The sequence below is a fragment of the Cynoglossus semilaevis genome, chromosome 18 (assembly GCF_000523025.1).
Source record: "Cynoglossus semilaevis isolate Cse_v1.0 chromosome 18, Cse_v1.0, whole genome shotgun sequence".
Lineage (NCBI taxonomy): Eukaryota > Metazoa > Chordata > Actinopteri > Pleuronectiformes > Cynoglossidae > Cynoglossus > Cynoglossus semilaevis.
Window position 1 is genome coordinate 8063014 of NC_024324.1, and position 22393 is coordinate 8085406.

At 42.0% G+C, this 22393-nt stretch overlaps 1 protein-coding gene across 1 annotated transcript; it reads left to right on the forward strand.

The window, feature by feature from the left end:
- The first annotated feature begins 8 nt into the window (after positions 1–8).
- On the forward strand, positions 9–18530 carry hibadha (3-hydroxyisobutyrate dehydrogenase a). Its single transcript, XM_008331447.3, has 8 exons — positions 9–164; positions 2192–2352; positions 2588–2697; positions 2788–2909; positions 11563–11696; positions 11806–11882; positions 16467–16623; positions 17344–18530. The coding sequence occupies exons 1-8, from the start codon at positions 95–97 to the stop codon at positions 17500–17502; spliced, it is 990 nt and encodes a 329-aa protein (XP_008329669.1). The 5' UTR covers positions 9–94; the 3' UTR covers positions 17503–18530.
- Positions 18531–22393: the final 3863 nt, after the last annotated feature.

A 22393-nucleotide genomic window follows, 5' to 3' on the forward strand; every position in this document is an offset into this window, starting at 1 on the left:
CCTGACCTAGCACGCTGATTGGCTAAAATTACACCAGCTTCCATTGCTTGACAGCTGTCATCGTCTGTTGTTGAGGTCAAAACAAAAAAGAAGCATGGCTGCGTTGTTCAGAGGGTCACGAATTTTAATACTGAGGTGGAATAAACATGTCGACTTTTCACACGGTAACGTATGAGCACACGCTGGCCCGATCTCTGCCTGATAACCGATTTCTCCCTAGCTTGTTAGCTCGGTTGTTAGCCCCCTGTAGATAGTACAGTATGAATGAACTGTCCGAACAGTCTGGACCACATGTGTACACAATGTTCCCCTTGTTAAAAAGCTCGTATTTGCATCAGTCGTGCTTTGTTTTCGAACGTAACATTCATGAAAAATACTTATTGTAAAGGATCGGCAACTTTTTTCTCTCCTTTTTTATTCCTGGTGAGGTGTACCTGCATGTGGGCTTATCTTTGGACCCCACACTATTTACTTTTCTTTCCTAACTGTCTCTAAAAAAGACAATGTGTTCAAAATGTACTCATTATTCAAGTTTAAATAAAATATGATAAATATATCACAAAATAGCAATACTCGTTAATCTTTTAGATAGATCGCCTGTAAGTAGAGGAGAGCAGCTGTTGGGTTTAGCTGTGACTTGAATATGATGGTAAAAGTAGAATAATGTAATTATATCAATTCCAAGTCCAGATTACGACAACGGTGTAGAATAGAACATTTAAAAAAACTTTAGAGACTTATTCCAAAAATAAATGTGATTGATTGTGAATGAGTTTTATCAACACGCCATTAAAATCACTGCCTGTGAATGATGACAAGGATTTATTCCAATGTGGTTACGAATTAAATCTATCAGTTGGTCGGTTGGGCCAGAAATATACTGTAGTGGCTATGTAAATGTTAACTGGAGACGTTATAAAGTGGATTTGTGTGGTACAAAGAACACAATCCTTACCACAGAATGATGGTGCTGTGGAGTAGCTTGACTGCATCCAGAATAAGAAATCTTGTGATGGTGGGTGGAACGTAAAAAAGAATAAGGAAATGTGTAAACACAGAAGCATCTTTAACAAACTGTTTGCTTATTTTTGTTTAAGTAATATTTTTAAATGTCGAGTTTCTGACAATTTTAGTGGCGCTTTCAAGTGCTTAGAACGTGTAATACTGTACATGTAAGGAGTGGAGAACAGAAGGCAAACCTGGCCTTTGCTCCGTGTTTACTACTGTGTTTTCAGTAAACATTGCAATGTGCAAAGTGCTGCAAATACCCTCCAACTTCAAAACAAAAATTAGGACATTGAAAACCATGATAGTAACCTACATCCAGCCAAGAATTATAACATAACCAAAGTTATCATATTGACAGTTATTGGATTTTTTATTAGTTATTCATTATTATTAGGTTGTCCCTTTGATTTGCTTGATAGTAATAAGTAAAGACATTAAAGATGTTGCTTGATGTTTTTTTTTTCTGTAAAATATTAAAACAGTAGTTGCTACGGTACATGTCGAACAGTCTTCTGTGAAGCAAGCCTCTGTCTTTGCCTTCACTCTTCAGTGTTGCTTTTGTGGTTGTAGACTCGTTGGCCCGTTGCCAATGTTTCCACTAGGTTTAGTATCTGTTTGCCTGACTAGACCTCGGCTGAGCCAGCAGTGTTTAATAGCTTGGCCAGACTTTGCAAAGCTGGTGATATTTAACAGCAGAAACATTTTCCCTGTTGTTATTGATTCAAATCAGAAGACTGTCAGCATAACCGTCAGCTCAGGGTTTTTTAATAAACAAGCAGAAATATCATGAAGATCAGTTCATACATTTAACCCTCGATCCATTTACATCACTTTTGTTCCCCTTTGCCCCATTCTTCAGCCTCTTCATCATTAGTTTGCAGTGACGAGTCCTTCTTAGTCTTCCCCCTCTCAGTTCAACATGTGGTCCGTCTCCTATGGGTTTCAGGTCATCGACTGTTCTGTTCCCAACTCCCCTAAAACATACTGTATCTGTACCAAAACATCTGTGTCTACCTACAGATATCATACCAAACCTGTTCCCAACATTGATTAATTACAGCTTACAATGATAGAAAACACATAAAAGGCTTTCTTTACAGCTTTTCAGAAATTAAATATGTTGGTCTCGAGCCAAAAAGGGGTCTCACTGTTTCCCACACTTCTCTTTGTTTTCTTCTTCCAGTGTCAGTGCGATCATTGGCTTCAAAAACCCCAGTGGGATTTATTGGTCTGGGAAACATGGGCAGTCCCATGGCCAAAAACCTAATAAAGAATGGTTATCCAGTTATAGCCACTGATGCCTTCCCTGAGTCTTGCAAAGAGCTGCTTGACCTGGGTGCCCAGGTAAAAAAAAAAAAACAACACACACAGTTGCATGTTGGATAGTTTATTAATCCCTCAGGAGTTCCCTTTGGGAAATTAAGGCTCAGTTTAAATATATAAATATTCTCCATAGCTTAAATAAACATTTGAGAGCAAATGTAGTTAATGTTTGTCTTGTCAGCAAATTTTGAGGTTTTGTAATGTGAGGTAAAATCTGACGTTTGTTTACCAGGGTGTTACTTTTTCCAATGTTCAGGTGGTGGACTCGCCTGCACAAGTAGCAGAGAGAGCCGACCGCATCATTACAATGCTGCCATCAAGTCCCAATGTGATAGAGGTATACACTGGGCCAAATGGAATCCTGAAGTAAGCACATCATATTTTAAAATGTGAACTACCTCATCTGTTTTTATGATGTGCACGAAAAATGAAGTTGTTTCAATTTGACTTTTCCAGAAAGGTGAAAAAGGGGACGCTCTTAGTTGACTCATCCACCATTGACCCTGCCGTAGCTAAAGAGATGGCAGTTGCTGCTGAGAAGATGGGTGCCGTGTATATGGATGCTCCAGTATCAGGAGGTATAGTCTCACCTGCTGTGAACAAACACTTTTATTTCTATTAAGCTATTGATTTCAAAATGGATTATTACAATTATTGAATTGCACTTGATCTTAATGTTCAAACAACACTGATATCGTAAAAAAAAATCAGAATCAGAGTGCTTTTTGGTTCATGCAGTATGACCTATGACCCCACAGCTTTGCTTCTCTGCTGTCTGACACTCATATGTATTTATCTAAACTCTGGGACCTTTTTGATAAGTGCCAGGAGGTGTGTTGTAATTACTGAGGGCACCATCCGGTAGGTGCCCTCCACAGACTTTTGTTGCTCCTTTTGACCGAGAGCTTAAAGGCAAGGTTAAGGTTTTAAGTCCTCATTATGTCGGTGCTATCTCCCTGTGACAGCTCTTTGACAGAGCACAGGATCACCAGTCAACTTTAATGGGCTGAGCCACACTGGAGAATCCCATGTCAGGGCTTTTCATGTTGATGGAGCCGTAATGGCGGGTATCCCATGTAAGTTCCTTTCATGTTAGATAAAGAGTCATAAAGAGGAGAGAAACTGTTCTCTCTCAGTGAGTGCACGAGAGGAGAGGAGGGAGATAAGACATGAAAAAGACACATCGCTGTAAAACTGTCCATCTCTCTGTCTCTGCACACACACACGCACACATCTTCCGATTCAAGTATGCACTTACTCCTGGGTATTAGCCTGCTAAGTCTGATCATAGCCTATTTACTTTTTACAGCAATCTTTGTCCATGTTCAGAACACGGTGTGTGTGTCTCCCTCCCTCCCTCTCCGGTACAAACACAGACTTGGCCCACACATACATGTTTACCAGCCAGCATCAAAAGAGCAGACCGACTGCAGTCAGCAAGATCAGAGCCTTAAGCCTGCTACTCTCCCTTAACACACACTGACTGTTTACATAGTATAGACAGTGCACAGTTCATGCGTGCGGTCCCTGTGAAGGTTCTTCCTCTCCTGTCTTTTAAACTCAGCCTTTTTACAAGCCTGAAATGACCAATGATTTACCTGCGTTCTCTGGCCTCTGCAGTATCCTCTGCAGACACTCTGGTCTAGCACACATGTGTCATCTGAAAACGTTTGGTTGTCTTACACATGCATGCAACTGCATGTAGGTTGTTCTGAGCAAAGTAAAAGGGGGGAAGTATGTTAAGGGGAAAAGAAGTGGGAACATTCATATTCAATGATGATTGAATCTGAGTAGGATGATTGATGGGGTTAGTTGTGGCGGTTACGGCACTCAGACAAATGTTCTGCCTCAGGCTGAGCCAGGGAATGAAAGTTTGCAGCGATGGTGTGACCCTTTAATCTGGGGTTAAACCTGTGGAGACAGGTCATGAAAAAATGCTCCAATGTGTGGTAAGTAAACCGGATGTGGCCCAGTTCTTCACACCCTCAGCCCCTGACACAGTTTCCCCACTGCTGTTCCTACGTCCCTGGGTGATGTGAGGTTAACATGCTGTGCTGTAACCAGGAGATGGCAGCCTACCCCAAACAGGGCACTGTTATGCATATGTTTGTGTGTGTGTGAAGGTGTGTGTTCTTTCAGTTCCAAGACCAATTGTATAATTACCACTCTTATTACTTTATTCAAATTAATTAAGACATATTTAAACAAATATTGTGTACCAAAACAGTTTAGCAAACACTACCCTGGTTCAAATGACATTCTGATCTTCACATCTTCATATCCTCAGAGTGGTCTGTGGTCATTTGGACAAATGTGAAGAGAAACTTGGAGAATTATAGTTATTAAGTATTGGTTTTTAAAGCACATTAAATTTAAATAATGCAATTTCTGTAAAAATCACCATTGAAAATATATACAGTATGTGCATTAAATATACAGCTTTTTGCTAAATGTTTTTCACATTTATATTGGCACATTTGGCGTCTTCTTAGTGTGGGTTCTTTTGTTTAAATTTAAATCTTTTAATCTAAAATCACTTGGTAGGTTTAAAACAGAAATGTGCATTTGCATGTTGTGTGCGTCACTGGAGGTTTGGCAGGCAATCTGAATCGCAGAGTCAACCCTTTTTAAAAACAATCAAAAACAACCTTTCACTTTCCTCTCTCTGGCGTCCTGTGGGCTTTCCTCGGCAGATTGACCGCTGCTTCATAGATGTGAACACGGACGCACTTCTACTGTATTAACGTAGACGTTGGCTTTTCAGGCATACTAATGTATTCTTGAACACAAACCTCCGCCACTGTCTGGTGTAATTAAAAGTGTCCACATGTAAAATCCACCCACAACAAAACAAGCTCTGATGTCACATGCCGTGGGTGTTGGCACAGCCATGGCAAAAATAGGAGGTCTGGCTAACAAGTGACGGGTCGTTAGCAGTAATTATCCAGAGTGTCTGTGTCTGCGTGCCCATGGTGGGCTGCCACTTTGCTCACGGTCGACGGCTTTAAAAAGGCCCTAAAAGCCTTTCATTGTGTTTTTCCCAGCATTGCGAAAGTCGGCCGTTGGAGAAAATGAAAGTAGAAACCTCGCTGTTATGGAGCCATGGGCTCTAGGGGTAATGCAGCTTGTTTGTGGGGCCTCATGATCCTTAGCTAACTACCTATTTATTCCCAGTCTCAACACCACCCTAATCACATCCATACCACATCACTGAAGCCTGAAAATGGCAGCGTGTCATTTGCTGACAGTTTGAACGTCATCTTTCAGCCTCGGGAGCTGGTTCAAGCCAAAGCTGGCACCGCTCCGTTTGTTGATCGGCACTGCCAACACACTCCAGCCTTGGGTTCTCTTTCCACTGAACAAAGTTTAAGATTGTACTGTTGCAACTAAAACTAATTCGATATGTGTGTGTTTTAACTGGCCTATACAAATCTTTTATCTTGATGATGATCTCTTATTAGGCCAGGATGGAATTTCTCCATGAATATTTGCAAGTTAATTGTAAATTTAAAAAATCGGTACGGTGCTGTAGAATATCGATATCGTTTTCATAGTCTTCACCACCACTGCTGCTGCCCTGCTCTTTACCTCCTACAGTAAGGCCAAACTTTTATTTCCACCCATCGTGATTAAATTCTGATGCAAGCAGGAAAAGTTGTATATCCATAAAAAACCCACAAATTGCGATTTAATTAAACATAACGTGTGTCTGTACTTCTGACAATCACCCCTGTGACTGTATTTGGTTAAGCCCATTAGCTGCTTTCACAGGTGTGTGTGTGTGTACATTTCGACTTAAGTGATAACCCGGAATTCTGACCACAGATTGACAAATAACATTATGAAGTCATCGTCCACAAACCCTGAGCCTAACCACACTGCTGACGAGACCAGCTAGCCTAGGAGCCTAGCTAAAAACTCTCACCTAATCATTTTTTCACACAATTCAGTGCAACAAAACTGATACTTAATTAATTATTTTCATTTGAATATATTTGAAGAAGAATGTTCATTTCAATATACCAGTGAGCCTTTATGATACATTTTTATAATAACAATTGTCATATTTTTAGACTATCAGTTATGTTTTTATTTTATTTACAGCAAATAACTCATAATGTTATATACTAAAATCACAATCCTGTTGCCCTAATGGTGCTAACATACTACTAACATTACCTTGGGTTGTTTCCCTTACCACTTTCTTTTTTTTCTTCTGGATATTGTGGTTTTAAGACAAACCAGAATTCACTTCAGAGCTGTGCTTCCCATACAGACAAACACATCCAGTCAAAATTTGGAATAAAGCCATGCAAGCTTCTCAATGGCCATTGACAAGCACTTGAGTGAAGCTGACCTTTACCTTGAATGAATTTATGGATTTCTTGAAGTCCATGAATGGCTAGAAGCAGTTTAGGTATAAATATACAGTTCATATGCAGTGAAGGACAGATCACTCACTCACTTTTTCTAAACTGAACTCGTGTGTGTACAGTGTGTCTTGTCAGCAAAAGTAGTACGAGAGCGCTCAGGTTAAACTAATCCAGGCTGAGAATGGGATTAATTGAGTAGAAGAGTCTGTAAGGCTGACGTTAGTTTAGTGAAGGTGAGTGGTGATTCACTGAGGGAAGGAATCCCAATGATTTTGCAGGGGGTAGCGTCTGTCACGTTGATTGCTAACCAGTACTGGAGAGTGTCAGTGGCCCAAAGACTTGATTAGCATAATAAGCCTTTCCCTGACGGGTTGTGGTGACACTGAGGGAGAAAGTGGGGCTGCAGTGGGAGGGTGGAAGTGACCGGCAGCAGGAGGGGTGGTGAAAGGGGAATTCTTGCCCGTGCTCCAGATGGAGGTGGACCCACAGCAGCTGGGGACTGGCTCTTACTTCCCTGCTTCTGTGTCATCTGCTGTGTGTGTGTGTGTGTTTCATGTATTTGTGTTTAAATATGTGTCTATTTGAAGACAAATAGCCAGCTGGTATGCGAGTCGTTCAAAATGTCTCCTGTCCGTCAAACGTAGTCCAAATGTCACATCTCAGGTCACTTATCTAAAAAGGAATTAGCATTCTGTCTTTATAAAGGACAGTTTCTCCACTTCATCGCTGTGCTGGCTCTGTGTGTTTCTGCTTGCTTACGGTCTAATTGGTCCTCATTATTAACTTGCTCAATTCGAGATGAGTCTCCTCGGGCCGAGAAAGGGATTGATCATGGATTGCTGCTGTGGGCTCCGTCCTCTGTCACCTATCATTGACCAACCTCTCCCCTGTGGAAAGGTTCTGCTATAGAAGATGATGATGATAATGAAGATAATGATGATGATGATGGCTGGTCTCGTGGTCAGTGAACAGATGTTCTAAACCCGTTCCACTCTGGGAGTAGCACTTTAGTACGAAAACCATTTCCTTTTTTTCCCCCTAAAGCCCAGTCTTTTCCCAGTCCCTTGCCTTTTTCGCCAGGTTCTCATGGCACGTTTGTGAGTTGGAGTCAATTCTATGGCTGTGTACTCGTAAACTGAAGCTGATAAAGAGTCTGTTTTTAACACAACAGAGGGGCATTAGCAAAGTTGGCAGATAAACTGTTGAAAGTGCTGTTTTCCAGCATTTTTTTTTTTTATATGCCAGTGAGTGATTTTGGTCTTTGCGCTTGATATCTGTTATGCCTTTTACAGGCCCTGTTTAGGGTTTTAATTTGTTTGAGAAAAGGAACTCTGCCCTTGGGTGTAATTATAATGTTGGGCCACGGGAGGCTGCAATGTTGGACTGTAAACTTCTTACCCCAAGTGGCTTCTCCTGCCAGAACTTTAGTCTCATTGAATCAGGGCTGTAACCTCCATGGAGATTGGCACAAATTTATTAGTTCCCCAAGGAATGTTTTTTAAAATAAATTCTCTGTAGAGTAAACTAAAGGCCGGGTCCACGCCAGAACACCATCCAACCTCGAGGATGCTTAAGAAGTGTGCCCTTCATGCCATGGCAAATGCATATACACTCTAGGTACATACATTAATATATTATCTTACTGTTCCAAGGAATAATGATATCTGAGTGAGCTTTTTGAGAAGTCAGTGAAACTTGTCTCAATGAGTCAGGGAGGAAAAAGTGGCCAAGGAGACGAAGGTATAACTGAGACATAAAAGAAGCACTTTGGGTGTTTTCTTTATTCGTACGCATTGATGCTTTCACTCGAGCCGTAGAAACTAATTCAGATACACCGGATAGATTACACCGTGGAATGTGGTAGTGTATGTTTTCTTCATTTATTTATCCATTTTCATTTTATTAATCACTCTCTTTGTGCAACGTATTCCACATCATAGTCTCCTCCTCCCTCAGCATAAACACACTCACACACATACACACTCTGTCCCCCCCACCCCCCGGAGGGTGTCGTGTAGTTGTGCAGTGCTAACGATCCAAGACTGTCACTCCCGCTGGGATGGATGAGCCAGCAGACCCAGCGCTCAGGAAACCTCATTAGGATTCCTCTTTAATCCGTCTCTGACAGGACCGGCCCGAGAACAGGATGTACACACACACACACACACACAGAGGTGTATCTAGTATCATTGACTTACATCATGCATGCAAAGACAACTGCACTCCACGCACAATAAACAGATATCGCCAACACACATCGTCCTACACACAGACACCCATTCATTGTAATGCAAATGTTGTGTTCCTTCTCCAGCCCTCGGGCTCTTCCATCATCCTGGTGTCACGGCTTATAGAAATCCACTACAGATCATAAGAGCTTATTATGGGTGATTAGTTAATTCGAAGGTTAGAGAGTTGGGAGGGATGCTGGGAGGCAGAGAGGGAAAGATTGTTTTCTCTCTTTTCTCCGTCATGTCTACATCTCTATCTGCTGCTCTCTTTCTTTTCCTCTGCTCATTCTCTCTCTCTCTCTCTCTCTTTCTCTCTTTCCTTCTATCAGTTCATCCTTCTCTGTTTTGTGAAATATATTGATCACCAGCAACTCTGTTATCAATAATCCCCTCTTTAGTCATCCACAAACAGTGATCTTCACTAATGAGCCAGCACAGTTGTCATTGCTCTCTCTCTTCCCCTCTCTCTCTCTCCCCCTCTCTTTCTCTCCCCCTCTCGTTCTCTCTCTCCAACTTTCTTTTTTCTTTCTCTCTTTCCTGCCCATAATTGTGATGTCGTTTTGTTTTTACTTTTAGTGACTTTCAGTTAGATATATTAAATAACTGGAGCTTCTATATTTACATACACTTGAAATGAATCACAGCAACCGAAGTCCTCCAAAATGAACAAAACCAAATTAAATAGTTTAAATTAGCTAGAATTTTCAGTTGACATCCTACAGTCACTACGACTAATACACCTCTGAGCATTATTTATTATTATGATACTGGTCCTGTAAAACTGTGCAGCTTTTCCTGCAGTCGATTTGTGTTTAACTTAACAACAAAGATTCACAGTGACTTCAGATTTTCACAGAAATGAACCTCGTAACTGGGTCTAAGAAAAGGGTCAAAGTTTACCATAGTTTACCATCATTATTTGGCCATTTGTGTGAAATAGTTTTCCCTAAAATCATTGCAGAATTTCCTTCTTATTTTTTATGCAGATGTGGTTTTATGTGTGGCTTATATTGTGTTTTTTTATGTGAATTAAATCCAATAATTATTATTTCTGTGAAATGCGGTAGAGTGCAAAATGACAGGCCCTTACATTAACAGTTAAGTTCTGTTAGCTGTAGTTGCGACGATCCTCCTGAAGTCTGTTAGTAATCACAGGTAATGCAGGGCCCCATAAAAGAAAAGGCAAAAAAGACAGCAGTAAGTAACAAGAAAGATGAATCGATCATGTCTGCAGTCCGTGCAGCATATGTGTGTATGATTGGTGTGTGTGGCAGCCGTATGTTCGGCGTGTGCTCGCTGTGGTCCATAGGCAGCTGCCGCAGCGTGAGCCTCGGTCTTAATTATGTGGCCCTAATGACCTGCTGACAGCCCAGGGCTGACACACAGCAGCCCTGACACGCAGCACTGTCGGCGGCGCCGCGTATACACTTGAATATATATCGTCCGGTCGGTTAAATAGTCGTAGCAGAGGTAAACATGTTTGGTTGATGTGCTGTGGAAATACACAGTAACTGCTCCGTCCTCCTGCAGTGAAATCTGATAATGTGATGTCAGCTGTTTCGTCTCCAGTAATTCCCTTTTAATTATTAACACGGACATTATTAGGCTTTTACTATTAAGAGGCCTTTCATTAGAGCCAGACAACACCCTGAAGACAGATTTGTTCTCACTCTCTTTTCCCTCCTCCCCTTTTGTCTTTAAAGAAACCCACATTCTCTTGAGAAAAAAAAACAACTACTTTGTTTTAAACCTTTGTATCCATATTGCCTTTCCAGTTAAGGTCTACACACAATGTGTTAATTACACAATTATCAATTGGAGTATCCAATTAGTCTTAGAAGCATTTAAGGTAAAGGGTCAGTTATGGTGGGACATCATCACTGGACACTCTAAAAGGGCATTCTTTCTGCATTAATACTCTTTGAAAGGGGGGTGTTTGTGGAGGGAGCGGGGGCAGGTTGCCTCCTACAACACGGCATGCCTCTTAACCCATCAGGCACGGGGTGGGATAGCTAATTGAACATGATAAAGTGTAAAGTTAATTACCCCTCACGCCTGTCACTGATACCCCTCTGAGAAAAGGGAGGGCGGGTGTCTTGCCTCAGGCACAGCTGTTTGTGTGTGTCTGTGTGAGTGTGTATGTGTTTACGCGCGCGTGTGTGTGTGTAAGAGAGGGAGAGAAAGCAAAAAGAGGGGTGACAGGACAAAGGCAAGGGCTCCCGCGAGAGTTGTGCCGAGGATGATGGCAACAATCGGCTTTTAAAGATACCTCTGTCCCTCTGGTGCGCCGCTACTTAACACGTCTGTTCCTCTATGAGTCTTTCACACTGAGAAAAAAAAAACACAGCTGACCTTTCAGACACAGTCGGTGGTGTTGGAATAACCCAGTTGTTGATAAATGTTCTTGGTGCAGAAAATCCATATAACCAACCATACTAAATAACCACAACTAGTCACACAGTTTTGTTTTTTTCTTTTAAATATTCTGTAATGTTTTACCCTATCGTCCAGAAGGTGATGCCGGTTCCACAGGTTTGGGAAGAGCTGACCTCACATCAGTTTAGCAGTATGTACATACTATCAGATATGTCTTGACATCATCTGCTCGTTTGTTTGTGTGTGTTCAGGTGTTGGTGCTGCCAGTTTGGCCAAACTGACCTTTATGGTGGGAGGAGTGGAGCAGGAGTATCATGCTGCACAGGAGCTGCTAACGTGCATGGGAGCCAACGCTGTTTACTGCGGACAAGTCGGCACTGGGCAGGTGAGTGAGTGTGAAGTAAACGACGTGCACACTGATCTGATTATGACGTTGTTTACTTTACTTGTGGACAAAAACTGACAGTTTCTTTCTTATGTTTGATTCCCACTAGGCTGCAAAGATCTGCAATAACATGCTACTGGCCATAGGGATGATTGGTACTGCAGAGACCATGAACCTTGGCATCAGGTACATTTTCTCAATGCCACACCAATTTGCTAAGTTTTGATTCATTATATGGACTGATTGTAATACTTAATATAATATAGTTTGCATTGTTTTTGTCACAACGATGATAAAAAATCATTTTTATCCTTTAAACCCCAAATCCTCCCCTATGGTCACGTGTGTGTATTTTCTATAAGTGCTCAGGGGTCGGTCCAGCCCATCCTCACTCACCTGTGTGGATAGAGATGGATGAGTGGGCAGAGCCACAGACTCTGATTTACATCTGCTGATAGAGCTCTCAGTCGTATCCTGTCACGGAGCTGTCACCAAACACCACCTAGAAATCCCATCATTCATCACATTTGGTCCCTAACCAGTTGGCCAGAAGGCTGAGGAAGATGTGCTACACAGTCTCACACCAGTGCAAATAAATATGGCTCAGAATTTCACCCAAACGTCACCCATTTCTACACCACACTCGAACAAGGTCTCTGCTTTTTGTTTTCTCTAGATGTGGTGCACCATTCACTTAGTTTATGGTCATAATGTCAGCAGTAATCAGCAGTAACTTCCAATCAAAAATCAAAAAGTTTTCTACCCTCAAAATATGAGAAATTGATTCCTACAGCTACAGCTGCATTACCTTCTTATTTCCACACATATTAAGTTTAAAAGTAATCTGTGTTTCTGGTTCAAAAATTCAAAAAAACTGATTTGTTTTTCACCTGTCACTTGTGAGTAAACTGTGATTTTTGACTTACGTCGTGGCCCCGTTTCCAGGTTTCCAATTTATAGCTTAAATCTGAAATTTATTTTATTTCTCCTTGTTATTGTTTGAAGTTATTTTTATGTAAAAAAGAAGCACAAAATACTCGAGTTAAAACACAATTATCAACATGCAACATTTAATGTTTTGTATCATATTGGCCAAATTGCACATTCCATGAAAATTACCGTTACTTCCTCCAGTGCCTGCTCACCAAGATTTATATCTGTTTTAGGAACAATTACCAGATGACGCTGACGTGAAATGACTGATGGCTTCAGTGTTAGTGATTAGCTTTTGTAATAATACGCATTGAAAACAGTTTTGGTGTCAAATTAAAATGGCAGCAATAAAAAATGTTTCAGCGGGGGATAAAGTTACAGGTTTCACTCCTGAATATCACACTTTGAAAAGGAAATGGGCTTTACTGCATTAAAGTCTTCCCATCATTCATCTCTCTCTTGAATGTAGTTACCCAGAATTATCAGATTAGTGTTGCACATTTGTAAGCCAGAATTTATTTCCTACTTTGTACAAATCCCTTGTCAATAATAGACTGTTTCCTCTGTTTACCGTGTTACTCTATGTGTTTTATGGGCTCTGCAGCTTAAGTGGCGTGTGCATTCATTTTGTGTGTGTGTGTGCGCGCGCTTGCATACAGGCATGTGCACTCGTACGTGTGTGAATTACCTCTCAGTGCACAGTGCAGCTGTGTTAGTGCAGCTGATTTATCTGTGCTGAGGCAGAGGAGGAAAATTGGCATGAGCAGTCGCACATAAATCCCAGCACCAGGCCTCAGAAATATGGTGGCATTAGGGGAGCAACACAGATTTATACTTCTGAACACTGTCACGTGACCCACACGCACACACACATTACACCTCAGTGCCACCACCTCCACTCAACTCTGTACACTTCTCTAATGTGGAAAATAAAGAATGAGTTCTGCTAACATGCTAATTCAGGGTGGCCCAATAAGTCGATCGCAATCTATCAATAGATCGCAACCGAAGTACTGGTAGGTCACGATCAAATCAAATAAAATATAAATATAATTCTGTATTGTGTAGTAGTGACCTTATACTAATACTGGAAGAATTAAATCATATTGTACCTTACAGCTAGATGTATTTAATCAGTACCCCAACATATGATGTCTTAAATCTCCTGTGCAGAGAGAACACTCTTCTGTGTCATGTGTGGGCCTCTTATCTATCACACACACACACACGTACAGATGCACTAGTGTAACAAAAAAAAACGTTCACAGTCAATTTATGACAAAGTAGACATCTTGACCTCATAAAGCTGCTCTTTTCCGTGTGTGTGTGTGTGTGTGTGTGTGTTTACCTTATTATGCAGGCAGTCTCAGAAACACACACTCTCCGTTCTGTTCGTGAAGCTAATTTGCTGATCTCAGATGGACACTTAAGCCGTCGCCAACCGAGCGCGGCGTTGTGTCTGCGCGGGGAATGGCGATGCATGACAATTATGAGTGCACGTGTGCACACATGCAGACAATGCGATGTCTGCCTTTTTTATTCCTTTTTTTTTTTTTTTTTTTGTTTTTTTTTTTTTTTTTTTGTTTTTTTTTTTTTTTTTTTGTTTTTTTTTTTTTTTTTTTGTTTTTTTTTTTTTTTTTTTGTTTTTTTTTTTTTTTTTTTGTTTTTTTTTTTTTTTTTTTTGTTTTTTTTTTTTTTTTTTTGTTTTTTTTTTTTTTTTTTTGTTTTTTTTTTTTTTTTTTTGTTTTTTTTTTTTTTTTTTTGTTTTTTTTTTTTTTTTTTTTGTTTTTTTTTTTTTTTTTTTGTTTTTTTTTTTTTTTTTTTTGTTTTTTTTTTTTTTTTTTTTTTGTTTTTTTTTTTTTTTTTTTACTTCTGATCTTCTTTGCCTCTCAGAATATCTTCATGCATCAAAAACATGGGCGAGAAGCTGATGCATAGAAGGACAGGATTTTAACGATACACTTGAAAATAAAAGAGAGGCGAGAGAAGGACTGAGTGGCAGGGGATATGAGGTTATCACTGACTCCCAGTTTTACCTTTACACCAGGAATAAGGAATCTGTAACTAATGTGTGCCAGTGTTTGAATCAAAGCAGATAGCCTGTGAATATATGCCTGTTAGCTCCCTAATGTATTCATAAATGTAGATCGGCCTGGGCTTCCTCTTCACACATGGCATCAGACCAGGATGAGGAGCTTATTGCAGTGAGGTCAGTTAATGTCAGTGCTGAACACCCTGCCCTTTTATCTGGAGTCTGATCCACGGAGGCATCAGGCAGCAACACGTTTGCTCCACCGCTGGTGTCCCTCTGTGTTTGTCTCTGTCAATCCTGTTAAAGCGTGACATGTCCTCTCCGTCGCGCAAATTACCACAGGCGAGGAACACCGCTGCGGTGTTAGCTAATAACCATGACTGTGCTTGCGATTATGTGGGTGTGTGTATGTGAGGGCGGCAGAAGGAGAACTCCATTGATTTATTGTTAACAGAGGACAACAGCCCCACGTCAGCGTCTCTGATCGCTACAACCAACGATCTGAGCACTCTGACGCACGGTAACCTTTTCAGCTGCTGACCCAGAACACTGGGAGGGGCTTCGATCAAAGTAGTTGGGATTAGGGTTAGAGTTAGAGTTCGGGATGAGGATAGTTGGGTTAGGGTTCAAATAAAAACAATCTAATGAAAGCTGTGGTAGCAATTGCAGAATGATGGGGTGGGTGGAGAGTGGATAGTCATATTGAGAGCAGAATAGACTCACAGGCCTGTAAGAAACATCGAAGAGAGGCAGCCAGGGCTTGATGTGGTCCGCTTTTCACTGGCCTTTAAAACATTAATATACAAAAGCCGCAGTGCACACAGGCAAATTGAACTACTGACACAGACGCTTGGGCTGCACCCACTCTACTTTAATGTTTAGCACTTTGTTTCTCTCCCTGCTTCCTTCTGTCTGTGGCCTCTTTGCCTCGTTTTTTTTTTTTTTTTTTTCATCATAGTCTGGAGATTTGTTGTCTTGCATATGAAAGTAGGTTGCCGCAAAATGGGGCAGCAGAAGTAACAGCCTGCTCCTGGTGTGTGACAGCGAGGTTTATGGCTCCCCTGTGCTGCTTAACCACTTCTCCTCCTCCACTTTTTTTCTCATGAAGGAGGGATGATGAAGGATAGACGTGCTGGTAAACATCAATACTGCATTAGCCGACATTACAAAGCCTTCAGCCATTAACACTGAGGAATGGCCGCAGCTAGGAATAAGGTTCAATGGGGGTCACTGCAATCGTCCTGCGTCCCCTCACCCATCATTCTCTTATGTTGTTCCTTCACTCTGTTGTGAAAATGGATTTCATAATTTGCGTTCCTGCTCCTCCTTCGCTTCTCATATGATCCACCTTTCTCTTCTCTTATTCCATCACTTATCTGGAGATGTAACATGGAAATATAGTGATCTGTTCATCAATTTCATATTAGTTTTCTTTTTCTCTTTTCTAGCTTCTTGTGCAGCCAAAGTCGGCCATTCCTGGTTATTATCTGATTATGTCCAAAATACATTCACACTGACTAATATTATACAAGGTTTCTTTGCTGTGGTCACCCAAGTGTGACCCTTTCATGAAATTGGTCATTTGTTTTGAATAGATGTCTGTGAGCATTTGGAGTGTTTTAGCGCCAGCCCCTGCTGGTCAGCTATGAGACTGCATATCTAAAGTTAATCCACTGAGGGGAAAGTTCAGTTTTTATGCATTACACAAGTCCTGACAACCTGTATTTAAAAAAAAACCTGAGAGAGAAGATTTACCATCTCATTAGAGCCATTTGACTCCTGTTTGCATCTCTTCCCTGTCTCAGACTGGGTCTGGACCCCAAGCTGCTGTCAAAGGTCCTCAACATGTCGTCAGGTCGCTGCTGGTCCAGTGATACATACAACCCAGTCCCTGGAGTCATGGACGGAGTCCCGTCCGCCAACAACTACCAGGGAGGGTTTGGAACAACACTGATGGCAAAGGTATGAGAAAATACAGGGTTGTCTGCGTATGTTTTGACAATAGATGTAGTATTACAACTTGGTAAAAACAGATGAGCAGGAATTTCAGCCATGATTCTTTCCTGTCCTGTTCTTTTAACTGTGTCATTTTCTTTGTTTCACCTCATCCTCACTGTTCCTTTGTCACACCGTGGTTCTTTATTTGTCCATCTGTCTGACTCATCGGCTGCTGCTCGACCTCACTGTCCCAGCAGAGGCTCTTCACACTTCAGACTTCATGTTATAAACATGGCTACTGTCCTGACATGTGACGTGTCGTCTGAAATTTGCAACCTGTCATTCGAAGTACACTGTTGTTGACAGCTGGTTTCTGTTTGTCATTCACCATAATCATTTCTGGTTTTTGCATATGCCTGGGAGAAACAGACAAATGTCAGTGGCTGGCTTTAAAGCTTAGGAATTTTACAGTAAAATTTACATCATTAAATGAATTGAAACTCAACAAGATGAACAACAGAACTAAAAAAGAAACGATTCAACCCCTTGATCGTGGCCATGGATAAAACATTTCTTCCTGTGTTTGTGATGTCACTGACCGAGGTTTGCTAAAGATTTAAAACAAACCAGCTCCGTCACAGTAGACCCCCTGTCATACATGGTGTAGGAGAGAGGGGGCAGTTGCATCATTACTACCATCTACCATCTAACTGACACTCTACCCCTCTGCCTCTGTGTTAATAGGATCTCGGTTTGGCTCAAAACACGGCCAGCGACACCAAGACTGCAGTCCCTCTGGGTTCCCTCGCCCACCAGATCTACCGAGTCATGTGCTCGCGTGGTTATGCTAACAAGGATTTCTCATCCGTCTTCCAATTCCTGCGCGAGGAGGAAGGACAGTGATCGGAGTGGGAGAGCTGACTGTGATTTTTTTTTTTTTTTTTTGCATACACACACACACAGACCACAATCACACACCCCAGTGCCCCTTATCCCACTATGCTCAGGAGAGACTCAGGCCTCACCCTCAGGCACTGATTTGTAGTCCAATTAACACACTGTATGTTGACATGCGTCTCCTCGTTGCATTAGCTGAATCATACCCAGAATTCATAGCACACCCTCAGACTGAGGAAATGCTAAAACTGACCTTATATAAGTGTCTGGAGACGGCAGCAGCAGGACTGACTGAGACCATGAGGGAAATGGAAAGGTACGGAAAGAACAACGCAGATGTGCGTTAGATTCCAGGATGATTGATAAATATTAACAACACGAGTCTGATGCTGGGAGGTTTGTGGTTTTTGGCCCTGTAGTGTTGACCCACCAAAATCCCACATTCACGTGACTACATCTGAAACGCACGTCTTAATGACATAAAAACTCAAGTTTACTTCTTCGTAATCCTCCTGTCTTTTCCAGGAAGGTCTTTGTTTTACACAGTTACAGTGTTCTTTTCCCAGTATGTTCTTTGTTACAAGTTCTCACTGTGTGTAGCTGCACCAGGAGATAATAAATATCAGGTTATTTTTGTACTGCGTTGATCCCAGGGTGATGGGATGCTGGGCTGTTCTGATACGGTGACAGGACTTCTTAAAACTTACCTCTCTACGCTGTGTTCTGCCTCTGCTTATAAAGCCACTGGAGTACAGTATTACTGCGTGACCAGCACTGTGGCTCGTGTTACACCGTCGACTGCACGTTCCAACGCTCGTTTCATTTCTTATTTCGACGAGTTAGGGTGAGTGAGGGACGGCTCCCTCCCGCCGTGAGCCAGTGTACATATTGTATATTTAATGTGTATTTTTGAAAATGAAAGCCAACTTTTTTTTAGAGAAAAGTCATTTATTGTTTCTACGTTCTGCGACGATAGTTCTGTGATGCAGACCCTCAGTGACATACAGTTCAAAATAAAAGATGTTCTGTGTAGACCCCCGTCTGGGTGTGATTTCAAATCTCTAATCAGCAAAGAGGCTAAATGAAACCTCCTCCTACTCTGGGTAAGTGTTCTTTATGGTTATATGTTGTTGAAGAATCTTCTTGGTTCTCACCTGTAATTCTTTGTCTTTCAGGTGAACGTGATGAGCCGACGAGAAAGAACAAAGTGATGCTGAGCAGTGAGTAAATCAATGTCTGGTTATGTAACGAGAAAGATGATGGAACCTGGTTTTTCACCTCTGGTACGGAGGTCAGATATCTAGGAGATCTAGTCAGTGTGAGCAGAACACACATATACAGGTATATTCCATATTGCATTTTTTATCTGGTACATGAAACCTAAAAAGTACAGGGCCGTCAGGGCTAGTCCATGATCAACCCTTTCCTTCTGTTGTTGTTCCATTGTTTCTAAAAAAAACACCCTCCTCAGCAGGCACTCGTAACGTTGAGCGTCAGCGGGGGGAGAAATAGCAGCACTAATCTGAAAATGATGCCCTTATTTCCATCATTACAGTGAAATGACGGGGGGGCGGGAAACAAATGTGGTTATGTTTTATTTTACTCGTTTTCTTTCCCGAGGGCTGCCGTTTCTTTGTGACGTTTTATGGAGCTGCTGTCGTCTAAGTGGCAGCCGCAGCCGTAGCAGACTGTGGCGAACCACCGGTGGCAGCAATTGTGTCGCGGGTTTGTGATTCACTCTGCCGTTGTTGTCGACGAGGTTATGGTGCACTTGCCTCGTTTGAAGGTATCTGTACATGGAAGAAGAGAGGAAGGGGGCGCTCCACGTCTCGTCAATGATCTCGTTAGCATGACCCTGTCGGTATGTGCTGTAAGAAGCTTTAGGCTCAGCATCTTTTAATCTGACAATACACTGTGGATCCTCTCCTTGACTGACGCCTCGGCCCCAGCCAGCTGAATTAGGCTACGTAGCAGATTCATATTTGAGTGTTTTAATTTGCCTGTGTTTTATTGCAGGCTGTTGAGCCGGCGGTTTCCTCATTAAAGGACACATGAAAGCAGCCTGTAAAGGAGCCGTGGTGAGACCGGCCTGCGCTGACGTCTGAGGGGGACGCGAGCGACCGAGGAAGCGACTGAGTCCAATGCCAGCCGGTCTGAACCGGAGGGCCTCACCCTCTCAATCAGGCAGCCAGTGGTGGGACAACAGACGCACCACAGTGACCATGTCCATACCAGCATACCAGCACGGCATTCTGATGTGTCAGCAGAAGTTCACTGTCTGGTGCTGGAAGACTGTTTGTCAAGTATCAAACACAAAGAAAGAAATTAGCCAGTGATAGCAAAGAATGTGTCAAAAGCTAATCTGAATTCAGCACGAGTTAAGAATTGGCAGAAATATTGGTCATCTGTGAATATTTACAGATTATTCCCCTTTTAGATTATTACAGTACAAAGATAAATTCAATGTTTGAGCCAGTTAGCTTAAAGTTAGCAAAAATTTCTAAAGGTTAGCCCACCTATAAACCAACTATACTCAGAGAAAGCTCTCAGTTATCAACAATAGCTACAACTACACTCATATATATCGCTAATGTAAGTCAGAATATCTAACATTTCTATCAGATATCTTGCTAAATGTAGCTAAAAGTTAGCCAGAATAGCTAAAAGAGAGCCTAGGAATGCCTTTAAATATTCTGAAGTTAGCCAATTGATAGTTTCCCCTACATGTGAGCCAGCATCTTGTTGAAGCCTGTGTCATTAAGGAACAAACTGCCCCTGTGGAACAGTGAATTCTCTCAGCCTGGTGTACACACACGTTGGTATCAGTCTTCTTCCAGCTGCTGCGTTCTTTGTCTTTGAAGTTAATTGCCCACCTGGTTAAATCCCCCTCTCTCTGCCATTTAGAGAGTAAAACGGCCTCGGCTCTGCCACTTGTGCTGTGATAAATACCTGAGGCAACAGCGTTCATTATTTCTCCATTATAACTGCTGGTGGATCCTCTCGCCTCTTTAACGACGCGCTCTTTAAGGAAGTGAGAGCAGTGGGGTCATACTGCAGGAGGGCTGGGGGGGGGGGCAGAGGGTCCTCCACACTGCCCCGTGATTCATATCAAACACATGTTAAGTGGCATGTGGCTAAATTAGCGGCTGGAACAGCAGGTATAATAGCTGGCTCTGCGGTGCGTAACGAACCCCTGTCTTAACGGCGCACTAATGTAGCCTTGATTTCTTTTACAGGAACCCACCAATAACAGTCGGGCTGTTTAGGCCGGCATCCACACCCACTGTGTCTGCACCACCGCCCACACAAGGCCTCTTCCTGTTTTTTAGACTGCATTCTCCCATCCTGAGTCATTGACTCCGCTTAGGTTCATTAGTGATAATAATTTCACTGCAGACAGCGGGTCAGCTCAGTCCATGTCACACTGACAGGGAGCCACAGAGGAGCAGCTAATTATCACAGTGGAGTCCTCATTAGAATATCTGCCGCGGTGTAATGAGTTGTTGTCAAACATGGACTCCATATTGGGTTGAGAGGTTGCATTTTTTTAAAGGGACTCGATAAATCTTACATTCTGTTTGGTTTCTTCTGTCCACGTACAGTGAGACCAAGGTGATCGTCCATTTAGTCCAGTTGTGTCTAGGCTCACGTTACTGCAGTGGTAAAAGCTCTTAGAGGCTGCAAGTATATTTTTAGAATTTTGAAACTTTTGGTTGTTTCAAAAATTTCAATTTAATTTTGCACATTTAATAAATTAAAAAAAACTCCACAATTGGTGAAATATTTGAAAATCTTAGTATTAATTGTGAAATGTAAAACACAATATGGATACAATATAGTGTATATACTGTAGTTGGGGGTTGAAAATCCTTGACGCCTGCTTTAAAAGATTCATTGTTTTTTCAGGTTGTGGGTCACATGAATCCTTTATTGGACCAAATCCAGCCCCCAGGCCTTACCTTTGACATCAGTGTTTTAATCACTTTTGACCCTGATTTCTAACAGTGCCAACATTGTGTACATTCCCTCCGTATTTCCTGGTTTTTGTTCCTGCTCTGGTTCTTCTTCTCGAAACTCCTCTCCTTCTGTTGTGATGTTTGTGCCCCCCACACGCCCAGTGTCAGCCGTGACGAACAACAACAGCCGTACTGTATTCATCACGTGCTGCTGCACATGCTCAGTAGCTCCTTATTATATTAATTACTCTCATTGGAAGAGTGATCATCAGCACCGTCAGTATCTATCACTGCCCGCTCCCCACCGAGGCTCAGGCCCAGTAAATAATCACCGGGATCTGTAACAGGCCTCTGGCCCCGCCGTTCCCTTCAGACCCACCAGGGTGGGCCCTAAATACTCCAGGGGGCCGAGGTGCGGCTGAAACATATTTATCTCTGCCAGCAGAGTGTAGGTGTACGGCCTCATCCAGACGCGGCTGCTGCTGCGGCTGCTGGTCCTGGTTCAGTAGCAGTGAAACCGAAACATATTTTCTTCTTCAACAGCTCATGGGAAAAGTGTATAAAAATCAGTGCATTAAGCTATGTCAAGTAAATAGATTACAATAGAAATAGAAACCGTTCCCTCCCACCCAGCCTGCTGCGTGTGATTCATCACATGGTCTCGTGAAGCTCAAACACACAGTTCCTACATCCGCTGACCCTCGTTTCACTCCGACTTTTTTAAGAATCAGTCAGAATCGGAAACATAGAGACGTTATTCTGATTCAATTCAGATCCTTCGTTAGGAAGTACTTTTAGGAGTACTTTTATGTGAGGTAACAAAAGGCCCTCGTTGGCTGGAGCTCTAAACCCTGAGTCAGCAGCCAACCAAAACTGTGTAAATGTAAATGATTGTGGAAGTGTACAGTGTTTTACAACATCATGAAATAAAAAAAAAAAAG